The following is a 20,921-nucleotide window of genomic DNA, read 5'->3' as shown; positions in this document are numbered from 1 at the left end:
GCTCAGCACCACCGGACCCTGCAGGGGCCCCACAGTCCAACAGGTCCTTCTGAGGCTGGGTCAGGAGCGCCATCTTGGTCTACGGAGGACAAACCCTTATCATCTGAGCAGCTGGAACCAACCTACAGGAAAGGGAGTGAATGCTGGTCTGAGGGCACAGGCAGGGGGTCCTCTCGGGTTTTCTTGGGGACTCCCAGGCTTAAATTTGTTCTGGAAACAGAGGAAAAAACCAGAGAGCTGTTGTGGGCAGATATGAAGTGGTTTTACAGCCCAGCATATAATTCTGGTGCCCCAGAGGATCAGGCACAGCCCTGGAATCTCTCTCTCCCACCAAGCCCTGTCTTCTCCACCTCCCCCAAGCTTCTCCCCACCTCCCCATGCAATCACCTCCCCGCTCAGAGCCAGAACCTCTTCCACACCCTCTGGGCTGGGGACACTTTTACACAAGGTTGGAGCCCACCAGGAGCCTCTTCTTCCAGGAAACCTCATTGTATCTGCTTATTGGACACCACCTTCCCATCTGCAGATCCTCGAGGACAGGAATGGCCTGGAGCAAGGAGCCTGCCTGCGCTGTAGATACAGCTTCACTCCTTCCCTGCAGAACTCATGACATTGCACTGGAAACTAATTCCCTCAGCTCTAAGATGGGAATTCTGTTTACCAATTGCTTACCTAGCCCACCAGATGTGCTGGGTGTTTGTGAGCATGAAATGTGCACAGGTCAACCTGCAAGTGCTTTAAAGTGCTCTGCAGTTCTTAGCAGCATTGTCACTGAATTATTGCTCATGTTCGTGGAAAGGGTGTCCTCCATCCTGGGAACACTCCACCACGTTGCTGAAGTCAATGGGATCAAATTGATTCCCTGTCTAGCATCAGCCCGCCCACCTGGATCACAGCCCTCATCCCCCTGAGTTTTTCATCTGTGGGGCTTGCAACTAGCAGAGGTTTGGCTTTCTCTAAAAAAGGGATTTTTTGAGTTGTCAAGGAGATGCTTTTCACTATAGAAGAAAAGCAATGAGCTGTTTCTTCAAATGTCTTGGATTAACAATTAAGCCATGTATTAATTGCAGGTGGTTCTCACCCATGCATTTATGCTAGGACAGGACTACTGTGTGGACAATTTGAGAAACCTTGGCCCATGCTTCTTTCCCTTCAGACTCTGGGGGCTCTTGCTGCCGAGGCCCGGATGTTTGAGTCAGCAAAGAGTTCAGAGCACCCTTGCTTAGGCTGAACTGAACCTCTATGTGTATCCCTGCACAGGCAGAATGAGGGGAAGCTGGAAGGAACCCCACCCCTGACCCACAAAGAAGAGGTTCCAGAGGCCTTAGAAGAAGAAACAGATCCTACCAGGAAAGGTAAGAGATGAAGCGGCTGAAGCTCATATGAGAATGAGGCTGACTTAGCTACCGGCCTAGCTACTGCAGGCTTCTAATACCAGAGGTAACTGTGAGTGGGTGAACCAATGCCTAACCAAGCAGGAGAAACTAAGGCCACACGAGGATAAGCTTTCCAACACCCCAGGGAGGTGAGGGGAGCAGCAGGGCCCTATTTTGTGACTCCTGAAATAAAGGTAGGAAGGATGTCTCCAGGGCAGGTTGGGTAGTGGCAAAGGGCTGGCCCCACTAGATTTTAAGGCTTATATCAACGAATAATTTTCTACTATGTAATAGTCACATTAAGTAAAAGTTGGCAAAAACTTACAAAAACATGAAAAAAATTACAGAAAAAAAAAATTCCTATTGGCAAAGAAAACATGGTGAACAACCCAGGCCATGGGCTAGTCCCCAGCCCCCAGGGAAAGGGCTTCCCCAAGGGGAAATACCAGGGTGGACAGACACACAAGCCAAGAACAAGCTCCACCTCTTCCAGGAAGTTCCCAAGAAACCTTCGAGAAGGATCTGGAACTTGGCCCTGGAGCAATCCCTCCCTCTGCCTCTTTCCAGGAGAATGCTGAGGTGCTGGGAGCCCTCTGCTGAGGTCTCTCTGCTTCCACTCTTTTTCCCCTGGCAGTGGTCAAGGCTGTGATCTAAGGCTGGGGTCTCCGGTGAAGACAGTACTGGTGATAGCCACAGCTCCTTCTAAACTGCTCGTTCCTGAAGGAACCGAGGGAACAACACTCTTGGCCTCCACTGAGTCCACCCGTCAACTGTAGAGGACCACTGACCTTTCTCTTCAGCATCAAACTGTACCCCCACCTCACAGCCCCAGCTGGTCATGCTCCATTCACAAGGTCAGAAGGGTGAGGTGGCAGATGCTGTCTCTGATTTCACATAGGGCAAGGCTGGTAGAAAGGTCAAACAGTGCCAGCAGGAATATGCTCTTAGGGATATGACTATAAAAATAGTTATAGGAAACCAAATGGTCATGGAAGTAGGAAAGTCTTGTGCTCAATGGAAAGAGCTGCACTTGAACCCAATAAGCAGAAAAGAATCAGATATCCCTCTGCTCAGGAAGGAGGGAAGTGCGGAAGTAGGAGCAGGTAGATGCAGAGGCAGAGCTGCCCTGAGGGAAGGTGAAGGAGAGAAAGAATCCCCCTTCCAACACCCAGGCCAATGAGAATGTCCACCTGTGTCACCATGAGCACTGAGCAATTTCTACATGTTGGACTACGGGTTAAGCCTACCAGGCAATAGTGTATCCAATGGTGCTCACAAGCTTCCCACAGAACCAGCATCCCCAAAGGAAACCCAGCTTCTGAACAACCAAATCCCTAAGTACCCTAGGAAATCTGGTGTTTTCCACTTTAGCTTTTCTAGTGTCACACAGGCTCTGTCAGTCTCTTTTTCCTCTTATATGTAATGACATGCAAATTAGGAGCTCCTGGGTTGGCTGAAGCTTAGGAGGGTAACTATATTTTAAAGGTCATATTTCAATCAGGAAGAAATTTTGCAAATGCCCATATGATGTACCCTATCAGCAAAGCCTAAGCCTTCTCCTGCTGGTGACTGAATGTCAGGCCTGTGTGGCTGTTGGAAATGGCTGTGGCATCCACATGATGGTACTTACAAGTAGATGCTGGATTCATTGCCTCCCATGTCTGGAGACTGCAGCTTCTGCACAAGGATGACAATGATGCCAATGAAAAGCACAAAGTTAACCTGAGGACCAAAGAAAAGGTAGACAGAAATTACTCTGGGCAAAACTTTGTTCACCCCTGCCTCTGTATAGGTTACTTTCCCCCACTAGGACCCTTCCCCAGCTAGTCCAGACCCCTTCCAGACTTCTAATCCAAGATGGCAGCAGGAGAGCGCTAATGCATCTCCTTAATCCCCCACAGTACCAACTGAAATGAAGGAAAAGATATGAGAAACAGAATTCCATAAGAGTACTGGAAAATAGGAAGGGGTATCATGGGTAAGTCGAGAAAGTGAGCAATTTCTGGAGGAGAAAGAGAAACTAAGACCAGGGTGATGGAAAAGCTACAACTTAGAGAGAAGAGGCAACTGCAGAGGTGAGAGCTGTTCTCTGGAAAAATTCCAAGATGAGAGTCATGGAATATGGGGAATCTGTGAGGCAAGCCATAAGCCTTGCTAATTACAAGGCTGCCTGGGAACAGCAATAGCAGTATTTGCCTTCAGAAAAGATCTGGGACAAATGCTTTCTAAACAAAGTGGGAAGCTCTGTGTACGTGAGAAAGAAGGAGGAAGGAGAGCAAATAAATAGAATTGAGGTGCCAGAGGACTGCTCAGGGATGTCTTTGAGATATAGCCAAAGCAGCCTTGGAGGAAAAAACAGGGGGCCTGAAGTTAGTGTATTAAAAAAAAAAAATCATAGTTACTGAAAACTAATTAAGCATTCAAATCAAAAGCAAGGACAAGATTATCACCAATTGAACTTATATAAGAAGGAATTTTATATAGGTAAAAGTCATAAGAGAAATTAGAAAAAATAGGAGATTCAATTGACAAAAATAACTATTTCTGTTTTTGTCTTCTTTGTTTTTATAGATCAACTGGAATGATAAAGCACACACCATACTCTGTCCATCTTGTTCTCTGCTACATGCCTGCTGTCTAATCAGTGCCTGGAATTTGCTCAGCAAATATCTCTAACTACATGTGTTAGTCAATCCAAAATGAGAAAATACAGTTAGACCAATTTAAAGGTGAGAAAGAGCATAAGGCAAGATGTGCAGAATATTTTAAATCATGAGAGAATACCAAATGAAATGAGGAAATAAAAATTAACAAACACAACTTAAAAAGAGATAGAAAATCTGAGTAATCATCTCAGAAGAAATTTAAAAAGTAGTCAAGGTGTATGCATTAAAAGGCTTTAGGCTCAGAAAATTTTTATGAACTTCTATGGAAGATGTAATTGACGTGCTACTTAGTTGTTTCAAAGCAAACAAAACCTCACAGATTATCTATGAGGCTAACAAAATCCTGCTACAAAAGCCAGCCAAGTACAGAAAACACTTGCATAGGCACACAGACATTGAAGACCACAGAACTTACAGAGAGCAAGACAAAAGTTTAAATAAAATATTAACAGAATTTAATAGTGTATGAAATGATTAAATGAACAAACAGATCATGACCCACAGGTTTCAACCTAGGAATGCAAAAAAAAATCTAATGTTTGTTATAACAACAGATTATGACAAGCTTCCATTAACACCCCCTTAACTGGTGAATGGTTTGGTCACAGAAACATCAACAAAGGTAGGGGAAATACCGGAAATGATACATTGCTCATAGAGGGCAATCTGATGTCTATGAAAATGTTAAATGCACACACCCTTTGTCCCAGAAATTCCACTCCTAGAGTTTTACTCTAAAGGCATATTCACATATGGTCAAAGAAAGGCACAAATATATATTCCTTGTTCATTATGAAGAAAGATTGGAAAACTCTCAATGTTCATCACTGTGGGTATGATCACCTCAATGTCTCCAAAATGCATTTGATAAAATGCAACATCTATGCTTGAGATTTTAAAAATTCATACTAAAACAAGCCAGGATAACTCCAGTTCAGTGCAGGATAACTGCCAAAAGCTAGAGAAAACATCATCCTGTACAGAACAAGGAATAAGAGGGACACATACTGGAAAGGAAGGACAAAACTATTTTCATTTGCAGATAATGTAATTTCTACCTAGAAAATCCACATGAACCAACAGAAAAGGCACAAGAACTGATAAAAGAGCTCAGAAATGTAACTAAGAAAAAAATGCACAAAAGACAATAGCTTCCCTACATACCATCAGTAAACCCATCAGAAAGTAGAAAGAATGATTCCTAGATTCAATAAAAGGTCAAACTGGAAAACGCCTTAGAGGTAAACAACAACAAAGAAGAAATCTAAAAACGTCCACCAAAATAACTCTATGACAAAGACTGAATAGAATCATATCACACTCTTGGAGAGGAAGACTCCATTTTTTAAGAAAATGAATTCTCTAAATTAGCCTATAAATTCGATGTGATTCCTACACAGATCTCAAACAGACTTTTTTAATTTTATATTTTGCAACTTGTCAAGGATATTCAAAAGTCAACCTGAAAATAAATGGGCGGGCTGGGGTTGTAGCTCAGTGGTAGAGTGCTTGCCTAGCACATGCGAGGTACTGGGTTCGATCCTCAGCACCACAGAAAAATAAATAAGATAAAGGTATTGTGTCCGTCTACAACTAAAAAATTCTTTAAAAAAAAAAAAAGAGTAAATGGGCAAGGAATTTTTGAAGAAAAACAGAATAAGGAAGGAGAAATCTGCATATCAAATACCAAAACATGCTGCAAGGTTTCAGTAATGAACAATAGGGCATCTGCCTTGGGAATAAACAAATAGATTAGTAGCATAAAAGTGAAAGTCTGGATCCAAAAATAACATTTCAATAAAAAGGATGCAATAAAAAGAATTGAGAACGTAGAATGTACATCCATTAGAAAGACAAAATTAAATATCATTTCAGACCAGACAAAAAATTAAATTTCAGCTGGATTAAAGGTGTACACATAACAGTACAATTCACAAAAGTGTTACAAAACAATTAAGTATATTTTTATATTTTAGGTTAGGAAAGGACTCCTTAAATAAGAAATAATAAAGGCAAGAATTTATAAAGACAAAGCCTGAGGATTCCACTGCAGAGCACTTATGCTGTCTTAGAAACACAACTCATATAACAAATGAAGGGTTATTATCCTTCAAACAGTAAGAAATACAATTTAGATAGATAGGAATATGCAGAATGAAAAACAAATTATTATTAAATGTTCAGAAAAATTGGCCAATTAACTAGCAATATGGAGAAATGTATGTTAAGTCAGTGAGTTTACCATTATCCTCCATAACAATGTGTAAAAACTTAGATGATTGATATTGTAAGTGCAGAAAATGACACGGGGAAATGAACCACCCTTCCAGAGGAGGTGTGAATTATTAAGGGGTTTTTGCAAAACAATTTGGGGCCTGAAATTTTAGATGTACACCCTTTTTGACCCAATAATCCCACTTCTAGAGGTGTAGTCTAAAGAAATATTTATAAATGTTTAAAATTATGCACAAAAACTATTCCTGGTAGCATCTTTCATAATAAAAAACAAATGCAGTAAGACACATGTTCACCCCTAGGGGAACATAATTTGTGTGCCTGAATATAATGCAGCCACGGCAAAGATGAAGCCCAATTTGTATGGTGACTCTTTTATGTCCCCTTCTTGTTCACATGCCTTTCTGCCCAGGCCCTGTCTCTTCTCTTCCTCTTTGTTCCAAGGACACTCACCATGATCGAGCCAACCACAGGACCTTTGATCACCCACCACAGAGCTGTGCTGTCATTCATATCCCAGCAGCTGAAAGACAGTCAGAGAGAAAGGAGATCACATCACGACCAGAGGTGAGTCCAGATGCCTGCAGGACACTGCCCTGGCTAGCTAAGGGTCTGACCTTTATTCCCCTGCAGCTCCTGAAGAGGGATCACCTAGAAGTCAAGTTCTGGTCATAGGAATACCTGTCTTTTGAGCCTTGCTCTTTCCCTCTGCATCCCTGTCAAGACAGGGATTGGAGTCAGAGAGCTGGGGGTCACCAGTGGGCTCCTGGGAAAGGTCTCCCTTTCAGACCCAGAGCTCTTGAGGACTAAGCTCACCATCAATGTTCTTCCTACCCTCCCCAAAAGGAACACAAACTCTCAGAGCTAGGCCCAGAGCAAAGAGAGTTCAGAAACCTTGCCCATTCCCTTGCTGGGCTGCTGGCTGAGATGTGGCCCACCTGCATGGGGTCAGGGCTCAGGTGGCACCTGGGGCTGGGCTTCAGTCTGTGCCCGGTGTTGGATGGATGGTTGGGAAAGTTCCTGTGAAGTCGCTAGACACTGAGGACCCATCTGTAGGTGTCTATTCTTGCTCTGGCCCTGACTCTTGGGCACATACTCACCCTGTGTCATCAAAGTAGATCCTCAGGGTAGCCCACACGGTCACACACACAGTTGGGGTCCCTGGAGAACAAGAAAAAGAGGCCCATGACAGCAGGAGGGCCAGTATGTACAGTGTTCCCTCAGACATGGGGCTCCCAGAGGCCACCACACCTCTCACGCTTGGAGTTCTTGGGGACTCTTACAGTCCCTCACACCCAGGCTTCCTGGGAGGTCAACATCTCCCCCAGACCTCAGACCATCTTGTCTCTCAGGAGGACTCCTGGGCAGTACTTCTTCCTCAAACAGGGGGTTTCCCACAGGCAGGAAGAGAAAGACGGTTAGTCAGCCTCGGGTAGGACCAAAGACACACCGGCTATGAGGCCCGAGTGCATCCAGGCCCAGTCGGGGACCTACCCCAGCCAATGATGGTGTACCAGTAGAAGTATCTCCTCTCAGGGAAGAAAGTCTCCACCAGCAGCGTGAAGAGGTACAGGCCCTCGATGAACAGCCAGAAGTAGTTGGACACAACACAGTAGTGAAAGAAAACCATGACGGCCTTGCATGCCACCTACGGGAAGAGCCACCAGGCAGGGCAAGTCACACTCCCTCTCCTGCCCCCATGCAAACCCCTGAAACCTAGGGGAGTCCTGAGGACCTTCAGCTCCAGCATGCTGGGGCTCGAACATTCCCAGGATCTAAGACAGTCAACACTCCTGAATGGTGCTGAGATCTGTAGCATCCTATGATTCTAAGTGGAAAATGTCTGTACTGGCAGGAAAAGGACAGGCAGACACAGTCTACCAGGCTCATCCTGTCCCTCTGCAACTCCCCCCACAGGGAAGATGAGCAGGAGGAAGCAGCCAGAGGGCCCCCACAGGGGGCTCCTGGCAAAATGGGACTTGGATACTTCCCAGGTGGAGGGAGTGCTCGCCCTGGCCCCAGACACCCCTTCTCACAGAAAAATCTTCAAGTGTGCCCTCCCAGTCCAGGGCTGGACTCTAGACCATTCTTCCCACCCTGGCGTACTTGCAGATCACCTCCTCCAAATGCCCGGGGCACGAGGAGACGTATGGAAAGACCCCTAGCCAATCAGCACTGGGGCTTTCGCACAGCTGGTTAAGTGGCCAGGGCCCACAGAAGCCTTCTTGGGACTCAATTTCCTCCAGTCAACTGACCTGAGGGAGTCAATTGCTCTGAGGGACTAAAGATAATTTGGCTAGAAGTGACGCCAGGGACATGTTGATTCCTGGGCTTCCATGTGAATGGCGGACAGCGCCTTCATCCCAGGAACACACTCGGCCTTCGAGGCCTCAGGCAGGGAGAGCAAGTCCCAGATGATGCGGGGAGGGGGCTTCCTGGCAGCAGGGGCCTGGGGTCCTCTGAGCTCACTCACGGTGGAGATGAAGCAGTGGTTGCTGTCCTGCTCAGCATAGAGGATCCAGTCTTTGATGAAGACAGAAATCGCCCTCAGCATGAAGGACACAAACAGGTTCATGTGGATGAAGTTTCGGGTGCAGTGCAGCTTCCTGCAGGGGCAGGCCAGGGGAGGAGAGGAGGACTTGACCCCAAGCAGGCAACCCCAAAGCACTTCACACCCGCCACTCTGGGCTCTGCCCTGGACCTGCTCCTGGTCTTGTCTCAGCGGGGTCTGCCACCCAGGCTACCTGCTTCTTCCCACCTCTCTGATCCTGACTTCTAGGCCCTTAACACACGTCCGGGTTTCTCCTCCATATGGCCTCTCTATCTAGGCCAGGAAGATGAAAGTGAGGAGTGCAGGCCTCTGGCCCAGCTTCTGCCTGACTGTGTGGCTCTGGTCAAGTCAGTTGCCCTCTCTGGGGCCAAGCTTCCCATCTGCTTCCAAGGGGCCTTCCAGGGCTGACATGCAGAAGGAGGGATTAGGAGGCACTACTCTCAGCAGAGGTGGGTTGTACGGGCTCCAGTATCACTGGAGTCTCACCGGAAGCGACACAGGATGACCATGGCAGTGGTGAGGGTGACGAGGGAGGTGCTGTAGCCGACAGTGTAGAGGGCCTTCACCGACAGGTAGTAATAATCCTGGAGCAGGACACAGGACACACAGGGATCCACATGGGGCAGGCCCTACCCATCCCTCACCCCCCTGACCTGCACCCAGTCTCCCCAGCCAGTCTGTCCACCACACACTTCTGGGCCTAGCTTCTCCCAGTCTCCTCCTAGCCATCTGACTTCCACCTCCCCTACTCCCAGCCCTTACCCAGCATGCACCAGGCCCTGGGTTCCATCCCCAGCACCTGCTCAAAGCAAGAGCACTAACCAGTCAGTACAGACGTACCCTGTAGTCAGGAGTGGAAGATGGGATGGGGAGGGTCCTATGGGGCCCAGCATTAACCTCTCAGGTGCTGGGTCCTAGGCAAGACAGTGTTACCAGGGCTATGGGGACAGGAAGTAAGGACTGGAGGATCAGGCAGCATGACAGCTGCTTCTCAGTCACAGCAGCTGGCTTGGGTACAGGGTAGGTGCTAATGAATGCTATCTAGAGACCTGTCTTCTCCCCTGCCCCACCACTTCTATGCCTGACAGGGCACAGACACTCACCTGGTCCCCAGTCTCAGAATCATAGTCCTCAAAGCCACAAGCATCAAAGTAATGAGGGAAGGGCTCGGACCAGCCATACTCCGTGCAGTTCCGGCTCACCACACCCATGTCTGCAGAGAAGAGAACACTCAGTGAGGCACAGAATGACTTCAGAGAGCCCCGAGATTCAGATACAAACATTACTGCTTAAGTAGGAACCAGAAACCCATGTGTCCACTGGGAGGCATGGGACAGAGGTCCAAGGAATCAGTGACAGCCGATGGCCTGCAGCTCAGTCTTTACTAAGAGCCATGGGGCTGGAGCAAGTTATCTCTTAACCAAGGGTAAGGGGACTGAGCCCGCGAGTCTGGCAGCCCTGCCGCTCTCCTTCTGGAATATTCCCAAATGCTTGCCAGGAAATGGTTGGGGCCCTGGATCAGTACTTTTCAAAGGTCCATGTGCAGAAGAACTGTCCTGAGACTGATCACAAATGCAGATTCCAGTCCCCGCAGCCTCAGGGATTCTCAGCAGGACAGCTGGGTATGTCCAGGAATCGCCTCAGGTGACTAGAGTTGTGCCCTGAGCCCACACTACAGGTGGCATTTTCCCAAGCAGCTGACATTCCACATCAATGGGACATCTTGCTTAATTAACAAGGACCAGAACTCCACTGAACTAGCATAGAACCTTATTAAGATATATGCTCCAGTTTGGTTTTTGGTTAAGTTTTGCCTTTCAGGGTTTGCTGGTCTATTTTCTGTCACTTAGTTTTTCTTTTGATTGACTTTAAGGAGGTCTTGTGCGATACTCAGGGGAGCAGAGTGAGACACAGCCATGGAGCCATCTGCTAGCTACAAAGAAGCATTCAGCCTGATTTTCACCCTTCGTGGGGCTGTTTTAGCCTCTCAAGGCTGCTTGGTTCATTTCTTTCTCCCATCACCTCCCCTCTGTGAGGGACAGCCACAGATGATCAGGGAAGGTAAGCAGACCCTTCCTCCAGTCAACACCTCGATGTGGCCCCAGATAGACATCAGCCTCCAGAATGGGTTTCTGGGAGTTACTTGGCCTCTTAGTACACATGGGGATGGTTCTTCCTTTCATAGGACTCAGCGACCAGGAGCACAGGGCACATTCTGCTGGACAGAATCCTCCCCTCTGTGACCTGAGCCACCTGTGGGGAGCTAGGAAGGAGACAAGGCGAGCAGTGGGTCAAGGAGACACATCATAGGAGGTGGAGGCCGAGAGGGGAGGCTCCTCTACCGTTCCAGCCTCCATCCTTGCTGGCAGAACTGGAAGATGGAAGGCCAGTCCTCTTCAGCCAGGAGTCAAGACTCTTTCTTGGGACTTGGAGACGTGGGGTAAAGGGCCCTGCCCGGAAGGTGAGTTCTGCCCAGCAGCGGGGATGGGGAGTCTGGTCTCTGTCACCTTTATCACTTCTCTAGTGCTGAGTTCTGTGGACAGGCTGGGGAGGAGCCTGGCAGGCCCAGGCAAAGCCAAAGAGTTCACTTCCATCCCACAGTGTGGTGCCAAGTTCTTCCTTCCTCCAGCAGATCTGCTCGGGCTGCCACGTGCAATCCCTTCCAAGGCCCTCTAAATACTTCTTGAGAAAGTCCGACTGCCCCAGCGCCTTGCCTAAGCCCCTGCCCTCATCTGGGCTTCATCCCCTCCCTACTCTGCCTCCTCAAGGTGGTGGGAAGAGGAAAGGGAAGCAGTTTTGAAAAACAATTTTTTATAAAAGTGTCCTGGAGAGAAAAGTCATTTCCTTTCTTTTATTTTCTTCCTTTTTTTTTTTTCTTTTTATAGCCTAATGTAGGAAAGTATAAACCTTTTTGTTCCAGAACTGTTCCATGAATATTGTTCTGATAGAAATCTCTGAAAGAGCGCTCTCCAGAGAGTCAGAACCCCGCAGTGACAGTGCCCACATCAGTAGGCTGCTTTGCTCCAGTAGCTTCATAAGAGCCCAGAATTTTAGAACAGAGGTTCCTGAGTGGGTGCCTCCCCATATCAGACCGTAAAACACACCTGGACATCTGGCTAGCAATTCCCATGATCATCCTCAGGCTGAGTAAATCAGAGACTCTGAGAGTGAGGCCCTGGAATCTGTGTTTTAACCAGCCCAGGAGATGACTAGGATGTGCAACTTTAAATTTAGGTTGAAAACCTCTAGTCTACATATTGGAGTTCAAAACTATCAGGAACCATCTAATACAGGGGTTATTTGCTTAGAATCCACAAAGGGGCTTCCAGAGATCTGCAGCTCCTGTGAAATTGTAGGTACCATTTTCTGCCTTTGCACCTAAGTGCAGTTTGCCCATGGAGACAAGCTGTACCTGTATCTCGAAAGTGACCCACCAGTCTTAGAGATCACAGAGCCACAGAGGGCAGAGCCCAGCCTGCAATGGGACTCTCAAAGCTCCCATGTCAGCAGACGCCCTCCGGTCAGCCAGCCCATGGTGGGTCCCAGCCTGTCCCTTACCTGAGAGACCCAAGGAGTTACTGCCAGCAAAATCAAACTCTCCTGTAAAACACAGATGTGGGCATGTGTCAAAATGCCTGGTTGATCAACTTGCCACGTTACCACTCTCTGCCTTCCCTGATATGCCTGGTCTGGAGGGCCTGGGGGCGGGCTCAAGAGGCAGCAGCAGGCACAGCGGCTGCACACCCTTCTGACTCACGCACCTTCTGACACCCATCTCATTGGATTTGCATTTCTTGGATGCTCAGGATGGTCCATGACTCAGCCACCCACCCCCACCCCAAGGAAACAGGAAATGGGCCCTGCGCTGTCAGGAGGCTGGGAGGGACTCCTGGAGAGTGGAGAGGAGGGAGAAGGAATGGAAAAGGGCAAAAAAACAGCAACATGGGTCCAGGACTTGGAGTTTCTTTGGTGCTCATCTCAGTCTCCAGACACTACTCTTCATCAAAGGGAACCCAGAACTCCAAAGACTTCATCCCCAGAATTTTACTCCTTCTCTCCTTACTCTTTATTCCCATTTCCACCCTCTCCTTATGCCCAAATCCCATGCTAGCCTAGCAATGAACCCACATTTTTCTCAAAATCCTGTTTCCAAGCAGACATGCCAACTCCTCCAGGAAGCCTCCCATGATCTCACTGCTCTGCCCACGTGCTACATCATTAGGTCTCTTCTATTCTCTCGATTCCTGTACATTCCAACTTCTCAGCAACTAGGGATGTCAGCACCTGGAAGGACTCACTCACAGGTTCAGGCCCGCGTGTACATGTGCACATGCTTAGGCACACACATGGGCTTGCTTTCTACCTTCTCGTGAGTCTAGTCTTTCCAAACAAGTTCCTGAGGACCTGGAAGCCAAGGGCTGTGTCCTCCATCACTGCCACCTTCAGGGTGGCTGAATTAGGGTGTGGGGAGGGGAGAAGGAGAGAAGAACCTGGTCCCTGAGGAGCCTGCCATTCCACCCCAACTCAGTGCTGATCCCAGCAGCCAGAGCCTGGGATCTTCTGAGGCTAGGCTCCTGCTACATACACAGATGGACAGATGGACAGCGGTCTGTCCTCACCAAGGTTCCTCTTACCGATGGTTTCCGTCTCCCAGACTGCAACAGAAAGAGAGAGAAAGAGAGAAAGAAAGAAAATGCAGAGGTAAGCGGGGGTCTGCAGTGGAGGTCTGCTCTCACTGATCACTTCCTCTTCCTCCCCACCCCCAAATTCTGGAAAGAGTTCTGCAGGGGTGCAGGAATAGGACTAGAAGCTGGGCACCAGCAGGCAGGGGAGACTTCTCCCTCCACCTCCAGAACAGAAATGCGCAGAGGCATCGGGAGGAGGAGAGAGGGTGGGGCTCCTACATGTCCAACATCTCCAAGGTCCTGCATGGCCACACTACCACTGGAGCTTCCTGGGAACCGAGAAGGCAAAGGAGACACCCAACCCACACTTCTAAGCGGAAAGGCAAGCCCCACCAATCAAGGCTGTGAAGAGAGGTGCTAAAAGGCCCTGCCTTAATGAACCATTAGGAATGGGGTGTCACCTCACCGCCCCACTGCTGAGGGAGGGAAGCCGGAGGAAAGTGTATCTCCAGGAAATCTCACTTCACTGCAGATTCTTTTTGCCTTTTGTAGCAAGAAGCGTTCTTGGCATGGAATCTGACCCAGAGTAGACGTTCAGGAAACTTTAAATAAATGACTGAATGGAAGCCATACATGCATGGGGGAAGTGACTAAGTTGGTTTCTAAAGGAATGAATGAGGAACAGGGCTGAATCACAGGCTGCCACTGTGCCTCGCAACCCTCCATTCATGGTACTCCTCACTCTAGCCCGCCCTGCCAGTCTCCTCCGCCAATATTCACTCTCTGGCCTGCTCTGGGTCACTCAAAGTCCCGAAGCCCTTGGGATGGGGGGTTCACCCTCCTTCTGCACTGGCAGAGGTCTGGAGGTGTGAGGGATGTGGGACAAAGCAAGGTGGGGTATGTGGTAGATAGACCCTATCTTCTTGGAATGGGAGCCAAGGATGAGACCTGGGACTCCAACATGTGCCACTACCTCTCTTTGCCACCTCCTGCAAATCTCTTGCCCTCCAGGATGCTGGAGTGTGAGGCTGGAAATTGAATTTGCTTTTTACCTCTCACACAGCACAGGACACCCCCAGTGGAGATGCAGCCATTAGGGTTTACTTTTTTTTTTTTTTTGTACCAGGGATTGAACCCAGGGATGCTCAACCACTAAGCCACTTCCCCAGCCTTTATTTTTATTTTTTGAGACAAGGTTTTGCTAAATTGCTTAGGGTCTCATTAAATTACTGAGGCTGGCTTTGAACTCACGATCCTCCTGCCTCAGCCTCCCAAGCCACTTGGGCCTTGTCTTGTTTCCCTGCCCCATGTCTTTGTATCCTGCATCACAGAGCTCAGCTACTGTGTCGACGGCACAGGGTAGACACAATCTGGGGCCCCCAGAGTTCCCCACAGAATATCAATGGCCCCAGAGATCTCAAACTCAGGCATGCCCAAAACTGACTTCCTTGTGATCCCCACTCAGCCAACCTTCCCTGGCAGGGAGGGTGCCATCATGTACCCACGCCCACACTGGCATCCATAAGTCATGGACTACACTGCTTCCACTGTGCCTAGGGTCCTCTCCTGGCAGCCCAGAAGTCCCTGGAGGCCAGGACACCCATCCTTGTCCACTGCCTAAGGGCAGCGAGGGCTGAGGAAATGCTTTGCTTAGCAGACGTGGGGGCCTGCCTGCTGTGAGGCCTGGCCACCAGGCCCACATCGAGTGGCCTGTGAGTGTGGACGTGGGTGGGTGTCCTGAGCCTGACTGCATTCGTCACACTCCCACTCGGCCTGAGGGTGTCCAATTGCAGATCCCTGTCCACGCATCCCTCGGACCTCTGAGAATCTCTGTGGCTAAGTGACAGCAATGACAACATCAGCTAACATTTACCACTGGAAATTCAGGATGTGCCAAGTCCTGCACTCCATAGTGATCCACATGTGTGACCTCACTTTAGCCTTAGAGACACCCTGTGAGGGAGCCCCATGCCGTATTCCCACCTGGCAGACCAGGGACTTAGGGGAGAGGAGTGAACTGCTTTGCTCAAGATTCTTAGGAGGGTGAGAGACAGAGCTGGCATCCACCCCACACCTCAGAGTCCAGCTTGCTGCCAGCCACACCAAGGCACACCCAGGTGTCCCTGGGTACTGAGTGCCATGTTGCAGGAGAGCTCACAAGTCCTTCCAAGTGTATGAGGGGCTGTGGTTCCATCAACACCCCCATCGCATGCTCTGGAGCAAAGATATCTGCTCACAGGGTGGCCAGTCCTTGGTGCTTGTCTTTGGGAGCCTGGGCTGAGTCCAGAGAGCAGGTTAGACCGGTGTGGCCTAAAGACTGGGCTCTACCCACCTTGGTCTGGGTTGAAGATCCGGAAGACATCGGGGCAGCTGACAAGGACCATCTCACCTACATGGGCGGGCTTCCAGCAGGTGATATTGTCCCACATACCGGGGCAGCCTGGGGGAAGAGAACCATGATGAACATGGGTCCAGTCACACACACACGCACACACACAAATACCACATGTGCCCACACACTATTCACACAGCACGCACAACCAGCTAGACACGTGCACACACACACATCCCACAACACGCGCTCTGATGTGCATGTACACATGTACAGCACACACGCCACACACATGCACGCACACCTGTATTCCCCACCACACATACACAGAGGCTCACGAGCCAGGCTCTTGCTGAGGGCGGTGGGAGCAGCTGAAGTGGGAAGTGGACTTCCTGTCTGAGGCAAGGCTCAGGCCTGTACCTGAAAACCCCTCAAAGAGATGAGGTGCGAGCCTCTGCAGGTGGTCCTGGGATAGAAAGGGGGCCTCACCTGTCCCCTAGTCCTGCAGGGTGGTGCAGAGGGAAGAAGCACCAGGCCAGGACAGGACCCCTAAGAAAGGGACTGCTGGGTGTCTCCAGCAGCCCCGGCCACACAACCTGGTCCAGCCTCCCTGCCTCTTCCAGCAGCCTTGCCAGTGCCAGCCAGCACTGTGTGGTCTGGCCTCAGCTCTGCCCCTCGGTGGGGGTCGCCCGCCCTAGGGGTGGGGCTGGAAGTACTTGCAGGGCAGGCCTGGATGGAGCCTGCAGTTGGCATCCAGCTGGCACCTGGAGGAAGAGCACAAATTCCTCAGATGGGAAGGGAAAGCCATCCAGGCAGAAGGCTGCGTGTGCCAGGCTGGAACTGTGAAAGGACTTGGAGCCTTGGAGTGGGAAGAGATGGAGGAGGCAGGGACCACCGTGGGGAGGCCAGCACCGTGTCACAGGGTCAGGCTGATGGAGAGGGTGGCAAGGAGGCGCCGAGAAGTGTTTAGGGATCCTGAGGATCTGGTGACTCATGGGACATGAGTTGTGAGGAAGAGGAATGGGATTTTTGGATTTGGGGAGCTCGGGAGCCCCGCTGTCCCCTCTGCCTACTGTATACTCTCTCTCCTTCCAGCCACTGCCAGCCTCCTGTTCATTATCTCCGTCCCTCCTCTATCCTGAGCTGATCTCACCAATGTCAATGGTGACCTATTTGCTGCCAAATTCAAAGGACAATTTCAGCACTTTGCTGGCTGCCCTGCCCTAGCCACCTGCCATCATTCCGGATGAGTTCCCTCTACTCAGGTTCTTAACAGAATGACACGCCCAGTCCTCTGTTTCCAGCCACTCCCCAAGGGCTGAGCCCATGGCCACCTACCTTGCTGGACATTCCCACCTTGGGGGACCCAAGAGCACTCAAAAGCAGAAGGAGCAGTCCTTGCCTCTCCTCAGCACCGTCCAGCCCCAGAAGCCTGGGAGCCGCACTCCACCTCCTTCCACCTCCTTCTTTGTGGTCTGTAACAAATCGTGCTGAATTTCCCTCCAGAGGATTGTGGAGTCCGTCACCCTTCCCTGGGACCACAGTTACAGCCTCCTCTTGCCTCTCCACCCACCCCACACAGCTATGACTGTACGTTTTTCAAAAGGAGTATCCAGCTAGGTCGCACACACCCCACCAGCAGTTAAAAGCTTTCTGTGCTCTTAGCGCCCCAATTCTTCAGCCGAGTCCCACTGTTCGCCTGAACTCCAGCATAAAGGAAGTGATGAGAAAAGGAGGTGAAGTGAGAAGGTCACAGAGGGGGCCAGTCTGGGGATCTTCACTGGCATCTACGGGGTAAGCCAAGGAAGTACACCGAGATGCAATTAGGCAGTGTGCCAAGGTGCAGTGGGGTGGCAGAAGCACAGCACGTCACACTGCAGAGCAGTGTCAGGAAAGAAACCTAGTCTGCAGAGAGTCCCTGGGCCACAGAGACGGCTTCCATGTCACATCAGGGAGGCAAGTGGCCTCCAGCATTCCACCTCACTGGGTTGCTAGGAGGACTAATGAGTTCCTACATGGAAAGTTCTTCAAATAGCACCAGGCTCACTCCCTGCAGGCCCACTGTTGTCATTAGCATCAATTTCATTGTTCCAATCAGGTGTCCCTGCACAGGTGCTAGGTAGGGGAGGGGACTTGGAGCAGGCCTCATGAGGCCATGGTCTCTGTCAGGGTCCATGCTGTTGGGTGCCATTAGGACCCAGAGATATCTATGGCTTTTAGGTGCAGAAAACCTTGTCTCCCAGAATTTAGACCTTGCTATTTTAGAATTCACACCCTGTGGCATTGACCGATAGCATTCTACTCATGGAATGACAGAGTCTGGGAGCTGGGACTACTGTAGAAAGTTGAGTACAGTACACGAAGAGGGCAAGGACACTGAGGGCCCCAGGAGGGGAGCCAGCCCTGGTTCCCAGGAATAGGCTATTGTCAGTGATGCCTGTCTACCCACTACAGCAGGACATCTAGCCAGCACGCCGTTGGCTGTGACATTATGTCCTTGAAAGAGACCCAACAGCCCATCCTTGGCCACCACAGCCTGTGTTGACCGTGAAGCAGCCATGGAGCGTGACCATGTCTGGCCCACGCCTCAGGGGCCCCAGCCAACAGATGTTCCTGTAATGTGGAGCATTAAGCCCTGGCACAGCCAGCTGGTGCTGCCAGCTGACATTGCTGAGGTTGGGGGGCGGGGGCAACCAACTCAGAACAGCGAGCAGAGATGTGAGGGCAGAGGGGCAGGGAGGAAAGTAGGAGCCAGGTAGGTGGCATGAGGGGTGACAGGGGCTCCTGGGCTGGAGGTCAGAGGTGTGGCAGCAGGACAGGGGTGCATTCTCCTGATGATCACTTAGAGTGCCTTCCATGTGCCAGGGACCACCTAGGCACCAGGATACAGGACTGGAGAAAACAGACAAAGCTGTGAAGTTTACATTTGAGGGCAGAGCCAGGGAAGGGTGGGGTCTTCCGCACTGGAAGTCTCAGACTTGTGTTCTGGCCACCTCTGTCATGGTTCACATTCCTGATGTGCCCATCAAGGGCCTTGTGTCCCTTGAGACTCCCAAATCTGAGTGATCAGAGCTCAAATCGGGAACAGAGATTCCGCAAGGACTTGCTGGTGTCTCAGGGATGGTTGGTGCAGGCAGAAGCTGCCCTCCAAGGGGCCCTGGCCAAGGCTCCCAACCCAACCCCACCACATGACCTGGGAAGGCTAAGGATCCCTCTACCATAACTCTCCAAGTCTTCATGGTGCCTTCATCTGTCCCCATCCTGGCTTCCCTCCAGTCCTAGGGGCAACTCCTGTGGCACCAGAGTAGATAGGAACCCTAAAACGAGACCTGGTGACCCAGACCCTAATCCCAGTGTCTGGTTTGGTGGACATCCTTGAGCCATAGGGAACTCACGACCTTGGAGCTGAGGAGAGCATGAGGGGGCTTTTGAGAGGGCCTTAGGTTTCTCCAGCTGAGGACAGCAAGGTATTTTCCTGCCACTCACGTAAAATGCGACCAGTTTCCACATTCCCATTCATTTCACACTCCAGTCTCTCAACACACCTTAGGTTGATGGGTCTGGAAGCTCAAAGATGCCTTTTCTCCTTTCTCCTGTCCCTCCTACTTTTATCCTTTCTTTTTTTCTCTTCTCCCTGTTCTATTCCCGTCCCCCTTATGATCCATATTTAAGAAATACAAGCCAGACTCTGCAGAACAGTACAGGAGGGAAGAGAAAGGATCTTCCTCTGCTTCACGGAACTCAAGAGTCTGCTGGATCATGCTAATGGTTTTGGATGTTATGCTAAAAGCTAAGATGCCACCAGGTGGTGTCTTAGTTTCCTATTACTGCTAAAAGTTTGTAAGCAAACTTACTCTCTTCAAATGGCACAACTTATTAGTTCTGGAGTTAAGAGGTCTGAAAAGGGTCTCAATGGGCTGAAGTTAAGGTGTCCGCAGGTCTCCACTTTTGGAGGTCCTAAAAGGGGAATCTTTTCTCTTAACTTTTCCAGATCCTAGAGGCCACCTGCATTTCTTGGCCTACGGTCCCCTTCCCTTATCTTCAAAGTCAGAAGCTTAGCATTCTCAAATCTCTCTCCCTTTCTGACCCTCTTGTCTTCTTTCACTTAGAAGGACTTATACTGTCTCTGCTCAAATAACCTGGGATAATCTCCCCATCTCAAGACCCTTAACATAACTGCATATCCAAATTTGCATCCCTTTGCCATGTAAAGTCACATTCACACAGCTCTGGGGATTAGGATGTGCCTTCTGTCTCTGGGTAGTGGCAGAGTCCTTATTCTGCCTACCAGAGAGGTTTTAAAACAAGCATTCACTTGTCTCATTCGGTGGTGTATGGAGACAATACATTTCAAGAGCCGAAAGCAGACATGAAAGACATGTCAGAATCCAGCTGACCTCCAGGGGAGGGATGAAGGAGTTTGACATGGAGGGATGGCAGCAGAGATGGAGAAGAGTCCTGTGTAGGGCAGTGTGGAGGCAGGAATGACAGGTCCTGGTGACAGACCGGCTGGCCATGGTGCCAGAGATGATTAGTGCTCACCCATATCTATACATGACTTATCACATTCTGAGTTCTGAGCCTTGGCAAGTGGCAGGAAGGGATGAACGAGTCTCTAAAATGCCCCTCACAGGCTTCTGCAGCCTTTGTCTCTCTTCCTTCTCTGTAGGACCCTTGGATGTCACATGCAGCGTTCGCATGAGGGTGGCAGTTTTCCAATTTGGGAGGTGTCTGAATCACTGATAAACTATCAGGGCTCCACCTCCACTCTGCTGGCCACACTGGCCTGTAACATATCAAGCAAGAAATGTCACTGTGCTATATCTCTGAGACTGTGAGGTTGATTTGTCACTATCCTGAGTCATACAGGGAAGGGGAGAGAGGTACCATGATGTCACCCAGGTTTCTGGCTTGGGTGTCTGGATGGATGGATGAATGGATGAACTGACAGATAGACAGTTGGAAGGATGAATGAATATGCTATTTACCACAGTGGGAAGGGCTGGGCGAGCAGCAGATGGAGGGGAATTTTTTTTTTTTTTTTTTTTTTGAGACCAGATCTTGCTGAGTTGCCCAGACTGGCCTCGAACTTGCAGCCCTCCTGCCTCAGACTTCCTAAGAGCTGCAATTACAGGC

General features: G+C 49.9%; 1 protein-coding gene across 8 annotated transcripts in view; it reads right to left on the bottom strand.

The window, feature by feature from the left end:
* Adcyap1r1 (ADCYAP receptor type I) overlaps positions 1–20,921 on the bottom strand; it is a 57,102-nt gene that overhangs the window by 15,383 nt on the left and 20,798 nt on the right. For 2 of the 8 annotated variants that reach the window (XM_047561097.1, XM_047561090.1), the window contains exons 4-14: positions 15,786–15,893; positions 13,463–13,483; positions 12,387–12,428; positions 9,932–10,041; positions 9,315–9,412; positions 8,751–8,883; positions 7,772–7,925; positions 7,378–7,438; positions 6,731–6,800; positions 3,007–3,098; positions 127–210 (exon numbers count right to left, since the gene is read on the bottom strand). In XM_047561097.1, the coding sequence (XP_047417053.1) occupies positions 127–210; positions 3,007–3,098; positions 6,731–6,800; positions 7,378–7,438; positions 7,772–7,925; positions 8,751–8,883; positions 9,315–9,412; positions 9,932–10,041; positions 12,387–12,428; positions 13,463–13,483; positions 15,786–15,893 (973 nt within the window). The remainder of the gene's footprint in view (positions 1–126; positions 211–3,006; positions 3,099–6,730; positions 6,801–7,377; positions 7,439–7,771; positions 7,926–8,750; positions 8,884–9,314; positions 9,413–9,931; positions 10,042–12,386; positions 12,429–13,462; positions 13,484–15,785; positions 15,894–20,921) is intronic. The other 6 variants (XM_047561089.1, XM_047561094.1, XM_047561093.1 and 3 more) reach the window with 4 other exon arrangements.

This window comes from Sciurus carolinensis, chromosome 8, assembly GCF_902686445.1.
Source record: "Sciurus carolinensis chromosome 8, mSciCar1.2, whole genome shotgun sequence".
Lineage (NCBI taxonomy): Eukaryota > Metazoa > Chordata > Mammalia > Rodentia > Sciuridae > Sciurus > Sciurus carolinensis.
The sequence above is the reverse complement of the archived record's forward strand: the minus strand, read 5'-3'. Positions and strand labels throughout refer to the sequence as shown.